General features: G+C 37.0%; 1 protein-coding gene across 1 annotated transcript in view; it reads left to right on the top strand.

Annotated features, from left to right (window-relative positions):
- CELF2 (CUGBP Elav-like family member 2) overlaps nt 1–9,487 on the top strand; it is a 373,570-nt gene extending 364,083 nt beyond the window's left edge. Inside the window, exons 14-15 of the mRNA XM_084206937.1 lie at nt 2,819–2,990; nt 4,296–9,487. Coding sequence (XP_084063063.1) covers nt 2,819–2,946 — 128 coding nt within the window. The 3' untranslated portion in view covers nt 2,947–2,990; nt 4,296–9,487. The remainder of the gene's footprint in view (nt 1–2,818; nt 2,991–4,295) is intronic.
- Nucleotides 9,488–11,573: the final 2,086 nt, after the last annotated feature.

Below are 11,573 nucleotides of genomic sequence, written 5' to 3' on the forward strand. Positions count from 1 at the left end.
ACATGCTTAGGGCTTCCTACTCTGGAGTTTCCAATCTCCTGCCCAAAGGAGGAGGAAGTCAAATTACAAATGAGAACAGGTTGAACATCCAAAAGGTGTAAAGATTGTCCGAGTCTGTCTGGCAGAAATGGGAAGGTTTATTCTGAGTGAGTGATAGACAGTGATGAATCTTCATGTAAAACTGCTTCACAAAATGAAAAATTTCTTTTCTGTGCAGAAAAAGGACTTAGGCATATTTTCTTTTCTTGTCCACCCCAAAATGAATGCTCAAAGGATTAAATGGTGATGAGGATGACAGGACAGTGTGTTTACACCTGGAAGTGCTCTTCCATGAGTTCTCACAGGCTCCATGGGTTTTAGTTGATTCAGCAGACAAAGGGTTTCACTCTTCCAGCTTATCTCTTGCCTTTCACAAATGTTACAATAAGAAAAATGAGATATGTAAGTGAGGCAGAGGAGGGGGGACCCAGTTACATCAATGCAGAAATGCAGTCAGCCTTATAGCAAAATTGTTACTTGAATGATGAAAATTATTTATCCTGATTATAGAGCTACTCAAAGATCTAAAACAAAAATCAGAATTGTCATGACAGGGTCTTTGAGAATTAATAAGAAACATCACTCCAACTTCATGTAACCTGTGGTTTAAAATTCAGACAAAAAATGATGAATGGGTGCAATCAGAAAAATACAAATAAAGGGAAGGAATTCTAGATTCCTCAGTAAGATTTATAAATGAAGGTTCTCAATAAGAAAGAAGATGAGAGCGTAACAAGCTAATGCAGGTATTGCATTCTGTGTAGAGAGACAAATTGTGAATCTGAATAAGAAATGAATGATGGGGCTGATGCCAGCAGTGTGCTTCCTTCTCTTCATTCACCATCCACAGATGCCAAGTGACTAGTGTGGATCACTTGCTTACTTTCCAGGTGGATAAAACTAGGTACAAAGGAAAGGAACTAGAGTGATGATAAGTTCATAGCAGTAATATGCACGTAAGAGAATAAAGTGAAGGTCAGGAAAGCTGTAGAGGGAAATGCTGAACTGTCAAGGTAGGTAGGAGTAGCTACACCTCAGCTGTGGAGCATCTGCCTGGACAGTGCTACAGCTGCCTCCAGACTGGTGCTAGTTCCCTTTGCTATCCCTGAGGCAATCCTAGAGCTCATGGAGGGAGACACAGGATGTAGAGCTAAGAGAATGATTGGAATCATGTGAAGAGACATGACCTCCTAGAACCAAGTAGGGGAAAAGGAAGAAAGGAAGAGAGTGATGAAGCTCCTCAGGATTTGGCAATAAATTTAAGAGGAAATTATCTCAGGGAGAAAGTGAGGAAGTGGCAAGAGTTACTAAAACCAAGGAAGGTATGGAGGAACATTTATTATCCCTTAAGGAGGTAACAAATAATCACAGGAAAATATGGCATATTGGCTTTGGCCAGGAGAAAGTCTGCAGAGGTTTAAATGAGAGGTGGTTTTGAGTGGAACAGAAGTTAGCCTGAGTTGTCAGACAAGAGTCATAACTTAAATTGTTTGGTGAAGTTGATTTTAGGTGAAGCCACGGGATGATCTGTGAAGGAGAACAGCTGGACAAGGATACCTTGATAAGGGGGGAAGATTTTATGCAGTGGGGAAAGCATAATAACACTCTGACTCTGCAATTGGAAGAGGGCAGCAGTGCAAGAGCCATGAAAGGATAGCTTAAAGTAGAGGTAAAAAGGGGTTATGAATCCAAGAAGTACACAGACACTGAGCACAAATGAGTGAAGCTGGTTGAGGAAAGAGAGGCACTGAGAAGCCTGTGTGTTAGGACTGAAGACAAAGTGTGTGGCATCCCTGCTTTAGGAGAGTGAGGGGATATATGTTAAGGCAAATTCAAGTGGAAAGAAGAGGGAGCATTTCAAAGCAGATGCATAGCAGCAGGCTGAGTGCAGTAATAATCAGCCCAAGCTGAGGCAGAGCAGCAGTTAGGTGAGCTTTGCAATTACAAGTGGGAGGCCCAGATATGAAAATGAACTTTGAGCTTCCAGAATCAGGGAGATTTGAATATATTATGAACAGAACATTTTCAGTCTCCCAGGGAAAAGAAATCTGAGCCAGGCCAGCCATTCTGAATTACCCAAGCAAGCATTATCCTCCTAGTTAGAGCTCACATGCGAGGAGGAGATCTTGGAGTTCTCATCAAACCCTACCATTGTCTTTATGATGCTGCTTAATTTTGATGTTTGCATGCCCCTTTGGGGACAAAGAGACTGAATTAACTAACGTTAAGGTACCCTGAGATCCTGAGCTGGAAGGAGCTGTAAAATTACAAAATATTAATATTGCAACTGTCCTAGGCCGAGCCCAAGGAGATGAGTGTTCCATAGCACACATGAACTCACACCCAGGTGTGCCAATGGGTTTAGGCAGTTTGGGGGTTGATTCTGTAACCAGTCCTGCTGTTTCAGCTTCCCTTTTGCAGACTGGCCTAAATAGCACTTCCTGATAGACTGGGAGGTATTTAATACCACACTGAAAAGTGTTACAGTAATAAATATCTTCAGTCTCTAAGGCAGGAATATAAATAACAAAATGGAAACTGCATTGCACCAAAATTGGCCAACTGCATCCCAACTAGTAAAGAAGCATTATGTAGGTAAAGAGGAAGGCAAAAGGAAACAGGAGAGGAAATGGGATATGAAATGTGATCAAATAACTAATTGAAAGCCAGGTGAATGTGTCAAATAAATAGCAATCATAAAATTCTAACCAAGTGCCTTCTGACATTTGTTGTAACCCAGAGCTGACTTTCTCTCCCGCCTGTGTTCTGTGTCTCGCAGGTTTTGTTAGCTATGACAATCCGGTCTCTGCACAAGCTGCTATCCAGGCTATGAACGGCTTTCAGATTGGCATGAAACGCTTGAAGGTTCAGCTGAAACGCTCCAAAAATGACAGCAAACCTTACTGATCTTAACCCCAGATGCTTACTGCTCTTATTTTAGCTTTCTTAGGGTAAGTCCCATGAGCAAACCTGTCCTCTGCAGGGGGGTTAAGAAAGAACATAGAGCCAACCTTCACCAAGGGACAGTTATTTTTACAGTTACCACTTCCATCTCCCCACTTGTCCTTACTGCACTTGGCTCCCATTTCCTTGCCAAGTAATTACTGAGTTGTGTTACTGTATTTTGTTTTGCAGCATAATTTATCTCCTTTTCGAAACAAAAATAAACGTCTTGAAATTCCAAACAGCACACACACACACAGACACAAAAAAATGTGCAATTTAACTCTGTGAACCCTGGTGCCATTAGCACACAATAAAAGTTGTTTTCTATGGATGGATCGTATTTTACCAGGGTGGCACCAGCAGTTTATAGGTTAAACAAAATGGCCTCATGCCAGTTGAAGCACTTATTTTGCAACAAAAATTGAAATAAGTCTTTCCACTACATCAACTTGTTTTTTGAGAAGATCTGATTTTTTTTTTCGGTTCAAATCAACGTATTGTTATATATTAGTCTGATTTTACACTGGTCGTCTTTCTATTTCATTTTTTTTAAGTTCTTGTTTTTTTGGAAAGGATTAATGTAAAAAAGATTTAGAGATCTGTTTCTAAAGCTACAGGGTTTAAAATAAAAAAAAAATAAAATAAAATGAGTGACAATACTTGATGTTTCTTGAGAGATAAATTTAATAATAATAAAAAAAAGAAAGCCACAGGCCTGTAAATTTTATTTGTAAAAAGCATTTCTATTTTTATACAAAATTTTTACTGCCTCAGAAATAATGGAATTTATTTATTGCCTATTGTTAACTTATTGGATACCTAAAGAGCAGCTCTCTATGCTAGCTAGATCCTTTGAAGTAGTCTCTAGAGTAATTGTGCCAAGAATGGGCGCTTTTTCACTGTTGAACCCTCCACCCTTTGCAGTTCATGCTTTTATCCTCTTGTTTGTATTTGTCTGGTTATTTTGTTCGTAGTTTCCATTACCTAGTTTAAAGTTCAGTTGTCTGACCCTTTCCCTCCCCCCCCTCCCTGTACCTTTCTGTTGTTACATTTGTAGGAACTGGTTCTTTCCTCTCTTTTCTCCCCAAAGAGGAATCCATTCTCTCTGACTGCTTTCAGATGGATTCTTTTGGGGTTCCATTGTGTTCTTGTTGACAAGTATTGTAAGTTAATGCAAATTATGTGAACAGCTCGTAGGCTCTACTGATAAAAGATTTGCATTAGTTTTCTCCTGCACCCATAAAAGTGATTTTGTTTGTGCTGCATAGATTCTGTGTAACTTTTTTTCCTCTTCCTTGTTTTTTCCCTAGACATCTCCATGCCCGTTAGCCCATCGTTTGCCTAGCATGTCCCTGTGGCGTCTCAAAAAAAAAAAAGTTTCATCGTCCCGTCATTGTTTCTGATGTCTTTCTGACCTCACATCATATTTGGTTCTCCTACTGACCTAGTTTGACCTTTGAAATTTGCATGTGACCTCATCTAGCTATGAATTCTGGGAAGTCAATGTGAAAAAACATTGCTGCATTCATGCAAGACTGAAATTTATTATTAGATAAATTAATGATAGGATTTAAAAACAACCTGTGGCAAAATGTTTTTTCTTTCTTTCCTTTTCTTTTCAGTTTTAGTTTCTGGTTTTCTTCTTTCCTTGGAGTTTTTGTTTAGTTCTGTTTGGGTTTTTTTTGTTTTGGGTTTTTCTCTTGGTTGATTTTTGGTTTTGTTTTTTTTCATTTCGTAAAAAAAAAAATAAAAAAAAAACAGACTTGAAAGTATTATACAGGGATTGGCATTCTGCCTGGTCACTGGTGACAATAGCAATATGTGTCCAGAGGCACAGAATGTTGGTTTCTAACAGACTACTTCCAAAACAGTTTGAGAAATAAAACTGTCTGATTTTAAGTCTCTAGAGGTCTGTAATAGTTTTTACATTTTTCAGGCAGTGTAAAGTTTTTTGATAAGGCCATTTTAGGTGGCTCACTTTCTCATTAAAGTATATATATAGAACCACTTTTTGTAGATTAGTATAAGAAAATATTTACCCTGTTTTAGGGCAAATGCTACCTACTTGTGTCACCTTTTGCTGAACTGACTCACAGTTAGACAATCCATGGTTTAATGCACATGAAATTACCTATATTTTATACTGTTTCAATGTACAGAAGAAAGGTTACTGTAAAATGTGTTACGTTGGTGCTTCTGTGAATTAAGTTGTGGTTTCATCATGAGTCTTATGGTCTTAAGTGTTCTATGTTTATAAAAAGACAAGTTTGAAATTGGTTTACTTGAACAACAAGAACAAAAAGAAGATTCAAAAAAAAAACACAAAAAAAAAAGTTGTTTGCTTAAAAAAAAAAATAATTTCATGTGAAAATGAAAAAATATTCCAGAATAAGTTTGTGTTGGCTTGTGACGCATTGATGTCATTTTTTTATTGTGAACAATTTAGGTGTGTTTGTGTTCAGCAAAATGTGATCAGTTTTTCTTTTAAAGAAAAAAAAATCAGTGAAACTATAGTGCCAAATTCCAAAGGTACTTTCTTCCTAGAGCTTCAGTGTGTTTCTTGTGTGAAGTAATTTGATAACATGGGTATTTTATTATGTGTTTTGTATAAATCCCTAATATTTAAAGAAAAAAAGAGGTTAAAAAGTTTGTTAACTTGCTATCCTGTGGTCTTGTTGCCTGAAATTGTTATTGTTTGTTATTTCTCTTTGATGTTTTTTGTAAAACATTGTATAAGTGCCCATGTTTCACTTTTTTAACCACTCTGCACACATCAATGCTGTGAAAGCAAACCTCACTATGTATTTTCTTCATATTGTATGGAAACCTCTAAGGTGAGAAAGTTTTGAACTTTTAACCCTTTCCACCCAGAGCTGTCTTGAGTGTTAATACCTTTTATACATTCACCATTTTGCTGTTTATTTTTATATATATATCTATATCTATAAATATATATATACTTAGTTTTTTGTGGTTTATTTAATACATGGTTGAAATCAGAACAATGCACAGGGCAGATCTGAAGGACAAAAATATTTTACTGCTGTCTAAATTTCTTCTGTATCTATAACTAAAATTATTTAAAACCGTAATTAACTTGTGGTTTTCCTTTTTAGATTTTGGGGATTTTGTCTTTTCTTAAAGAGCTTTTAATATGCTGCTGGAATATGCTATTCAGTATTAATAAAATAAAAGAAAAAGAAAACAATTCTTTAATTATCTATTGTGTGAGCCACTCCCAACCAGGAGCGGTCAATCCACCATTTGAAAACCTTGAGGGAAAAAAAAAAAGAAAAAGAATAATAATATTTTTGTAATTTAAATAAATGAACTTTTGCTTAAATCAGATGCACTAGATCTTCCTGGGTGAAAATTCAGTGTGCACTGCAGTTAAACTACTTTTTATGGATAAAGTTTACATACACTGTAATGTTTGGTGTTATTTGCCATTATTTGTCACGGCAATATACTGGCTTACTCCTGCAGACACTCGTACAGAGAGGAGTAACTTTACTCGTGCCCGTGGTCCATGGGAATATCTGTGTGACTGATGTGGGTGTTTGCTGGAGGAAGCTCTTTGTAAGGAGCCAGAAAAGAGATGCTGGTAGCCCTTTTCACTGCCTTGTAAGTCTGATTGGGTTGCGTTCCTACCGCACAAACAGTGACCAACAACCAAATTCGGTTCTTTGCCACCGGTTCAGCAAATTCATTGCCAATCCAATGTGTGTGAGCAGCAGTACCTGCTACAGGTCATAAAGTGCCATAACTTCTTCCACCTCCTAGTTCTATCTGGTTATATCTGGAGCCACCTAAAATTAAAAACGAAGCCCTATATGAGCAACATCAGCTGGTGCACTCTTGTCTCTCATCCCCAACTTAAATGCTTCTTTATGTAGAGCCCTGGGATGGAAAGGACTAGCCTCTAGTGATGCAAAAAAAGTTTCCTTCTTATAGCACATGCACTTATAAATAAATGATCTATACTTTTCTCACATTTTTACTACTGCTGGGGCCTTCCTACACCCTTTGAGGGCTATTTTGTACTACTTGCAGCAATTGTGCGTATTCGAAGTATCATCTCACGTACGTTATATTATATATATGTACATATATATATATATATAATATGAGATCATCATTTGGATTGTTTAGAGACTGTTTCACTAATTTTTCTCATTGTACCCACCGTCTAAATTTCCAAAGCTTTTGTAGATGCCCTGGTGTGTCCTGTGGGTCTTCCAGTCCAGTTAGAGTATTGATGCCTCTGGTCCTTGGGCAGTGTAACTTGACATCAGGCTGCCCTGAATTACTCCACAGGACATTGGCTTAGCAGTGGGAGACAAGGAATGTTTCTGTACTTCCAGGCAACTGAGATGAGTCATTGATTAGAAAAGTGTCCATCTCTGGGAAAAAAAAAAAATTCAAAAACAAAAAATAAAATTCAAATACAAAACCAAAAACCCAAACATACACGTCCTGGGAGGCAAATTATCTACCAGTTCTCTTTCAAAATAATGAAAGGAAAAAGCTGCAAGGGTGCAAGGGCCTAATAAGAGAGGAAGTAAAACAAGGGAAATTGCTTTACAAAATTCTAATCAAAAGACTAGACTAGTTGTTTTATCAAACAAATTAGCTAATTGCAATGAAATGGCAGTCCTCAAAGGAGTAACAAGTTCATCTTTCTTTCACCATAGGGGTTACAGTTCCTTGGCTTGTGCTACTCTGGAATCATTTTACTGTTTCTGTTTTTATTATCTTAAGTGCTAATTAACAAAAGGAAAAAAATATCCTGTAGTTTCATTACCTTTTTGGATAATGTCATACAAAAAGAAAAAAAAAACAAACCTATGTATTTGTGTTTTTTTCGTGCTGTGGGAATTGTTGTTTGTAGATTAATAATACTATCATTTTGTTTAGAATTACAAACTAGTTTTTAAGTATTGTCTGAGAAAAGCCAAAGTTAATGCAATCTAGTGGAAACTGTAAGACCATTTGAGTATTGTTTCTGTTTTATTGATGCATTTGGATTTTGTTGTTTGATGGAATTTGAGCCAAAAAAAAAAAAAAAGAACAAAAAAAAGGCAAAAAAAAAAAAAGCAGGCTTTCCTATTTCTACAACTTGATTGTACTTATGCATTTTGTACCAGTGGAACTTTTTATACTGGAGATTAAAAAACAAATGGAAATTTTTGTGGCTTACTCTCGTGGGCCCCCTCGATCATGACTGATTTTCAAGTTTGATTTCTGGATGGTAGAAAGAGAGTTGGTTTTGTTTCGAGAATTCAAAACTTTGGCTTGATTTCTTTTTTTCCCTTTGCTTATATCTAGTGTTTAGAATTTTGTCTTAACAAAAGCGGTAAGTTTCACTTTTTATTCTGTATCGTGCAGTTACACAATAAGGTAATTAGAATTAGGAGTACTCGGTCACTTTGCGTGGATAAATGTATTAGTTAAAACGTTAGGGGTTTGCTTTTTTGCTGTTTAGATCAGAGTTTTTTCTGATTCTTCTGTCCTCATTGTGAACATAACCGTGTAGTTGAAACAGTCAGACTTATTTTTGTAACGTATGTTATTGTGTGATGCAGTTTTTTGCTTCTGTCTCCAATATTAAACCATTTTCCTAATACTTGTCTCTCTACTTTGTGTGTTGTATTGTTGGTGGTCATTCTGTGTTGGTAATACATCTGCACACCTCACTGTTTCACGTGCCTGTTTTTTTTTTTTTTTTTCTCTATTTGTTGGTTGTGTACAAAAGATACAGTCGATTCCACCTAAGTGAATAGCTGATTGGGGGGCAAAAGAGGATTTGTACATTTTAGACATGTTCTGGTTTCTTTGATTTTTTTTTTTTTTTTTACTTTTTTTCTCTCTTCCTCCCCCTAGTCATGCCTTATCACTTGGATAATCTCTTGGAGCGGGAAGCATTTTAAATGAGTTTCCTGCAAAGTCCTATTGAAGGTAGCTTTTGTTAGCCTTCAAACTGCAAAACCTTCTGCACACAAACACACAGAAGACACCTGAAAAGATTTCTTTCTTTTTTTTTTTTTTGCTGTGGCATTTCAGTCAGTCTGGAAAATGTGGATCATGGAGATAATTTCTTCTTAGTTGTTAAAAAAAAAAATAAATAATACTCTGCCACTACATTGCAGAAGCATATGAAACATTCAAGAAAAGGAGGATATAGCCTTGGGATTTTTTCCAAACTGCACAGTAATCTGATGGCATATGGCGTTAGTCAAACTCTCCCTAGAAACTAATCATGTCTTAACTAGGGCTGGGAGAGCCTGCAAAATCTTACCAGGTGATCGAGCTTGTTATGTGCAGTTGTACATACAATACTTTAAAATATATAGCAAAATCCAAGTGAGCACAGGAAGAATTTCTTACTAAAGCAAATGGAAGTAAAAAAAAACTTAAAAATTAAAAAAAAAAAAGAGAAATAAATTATGGAAAAAAGATCCCCTGTTGCTCCAATGGGTGATATTTTTGCTGTGGGCTTACAAAGCAGATCATTCTCAGCATTGGCTGATAGTATTACACAAATCTCAAAAGGGACTAAAGAAATACCATAGCATTTTTTTTTCTCATTATTTTTTACACTCAGCTCTTAGCTTTTTTATTCTATCCTTTCCTATAATTTTTTCCTCCTCACAAGATTCTCTCTGCTCTCCCCCAACCGGTGTCTACCACGATGAAATAAAAGCTGCAAAAGAAAAATCTATGTTGTTCTGGTTTACAGAAAGTCTCTTCTCTCCTCTGATCGCAGATACAAACCTTACAATTTGGAGAGGGGGGGGAAAAAAAAACAAAGCAAAATCAACCAAACCAAACCCAAGGAGGAGAGAGAAGCACTGGTGAGTGCTCTCTGGAATTCAAGCCATACGCCCCCATCCCTTTCCTTTGTCCCACTTTCTGTGATGCTCAGGAATCGAAGACCACTTAAAAGTGCTCTTATGAGACCCAAACGACACTCCTCCCTCTTGTCTCCTCTCCCCTGGTCTTTCTGGCGCTCTGGCTTTGGCTCACACACACACACAGCCCCATCAATACCGTCCAACAAGGTCCTGGCGCACTGGGTGTATCCGTGTGGTGTCAGCAGCAGCGTTGGTTCCTGCCTTTGGAAGACTTTTGAAATTTTCTGGTGGCTTGTGAGTTGGCCTGGTTGTTACTGCTCGATCTATTTTTCTGATTTTTTTTTATTCCTTTTTTTCACTTTTCTGTTTCCATGAGAAGCAAACAAGTGATGAGCCTGGAGCCCCCAACGAGCTCCAGTGCCATCCCACAGGGTCTGTTATCAGAGGTCAGGGGTCCAAGCAGCTCTAGGTTTAACCTAAAACCACAGAAGCCTGTAGCAGACAGCCCAGGCAGGAAAGCAGAACCTGATGGTCAGAATATATCCTGGGTCTTTGACACCTCTAGAGTTTATGATCTCGATTTGGATAATTTTGACACCAGTGGATTCAGTTAAGTAAGTCTTGGCTTGCATGATGGATAAATCAGAATTGCTCTCTGGGGTTTTTTTAGCTTGCTGTGGATGTTTTCTTTTTTTTCTTTTCTCTTTTTTTCCTCCAAACTTGGTCTTAGGAAAGAAACTAGAGCTTTGTGAAGGGTCTTTTCTTCCAAAAATACAAATGAAAAAAAAAAGACTTATACTGCAGTTAGGTTTCTTTTAAATACTCAGGGCTGAAAGATACAGGGTTTTCTTTCTTTCTTTTTTTTTTTTTTTTATTTCAACAATGGGGGAAAAATGAGTTCCTTAAAGCAATGCAGCTGAACAGTTTGTCCTGCTTAAACACATGCTTTTAATTTCAATTATGTAAGGCACCTTGCAGTGTTAGCAAAATGTCTCTTTGTTAGCTATATGTGTATCACCATGGGAAATTACCAAACTGTCACAAGACTCGCTGATTAAAGAATAGCCTGCCAGAGTGTGTGTGCCTTTGCCCAGTGTGACTCTTAGGTATTAGGCTAAGGAAAACAGTTTAACAAAATGTAGTGTGAATCATTCCTGATAAGTGAATAAAGCATTGTGACCAAGCAATCAGATTATTCACTTATCAGGAATCGACTGTACTGATAGTTTGCCTGATCGTTTTTGTTCCTCATCTCTGTTGTAGTTTCACTACTTTGCTGTGTTCTGTTTTTTCTCTCATGCTCTTAGTAAAATCACTGGGAATATCCCTTCGTGTGATCATGAAACGTGCTACTGAGTAACAAATAAAAAAAAAATTTAAATATAAAAATGATATCTTAACAAAATCTATGCACTTGCTATCAGGAACACAATACTGGATGTGTCTTATATATATTGAACTATAATAGTATTCGATTTCTTAAATAAAGCTTAAGAAAGGATTCTGTTGTCTGTAAAATTTTATGAGCATTAAATGGAACAAAAAAATGTTTCTAGGATTGGGCGCTTTTTGTTATATGAAATCGTCCTGGGTATAAGGTCTTTAACCATGCCCAGGCAAATGTTAACTAATTCGCTTGATATTTCATTAATAATGGAGATTTTGAAAATTAGGCTTCCTGAAATCTGTGGGGAGAAAAAGTCTTGCCATTCAGTGACTTGCAGCAAAAGATTC

The sequence above is a fragment of the Fringilla coelebs genome (genome assembly GCF_963513975.1).
Source record: "Fringilla coelebs genome assembly, chromosome: 5".
NCBI lineage: Eukaryota > Metazoa > Chordata > Aves > Passeriformes > Fringillidae > Fringilla > Fringilla coelebs.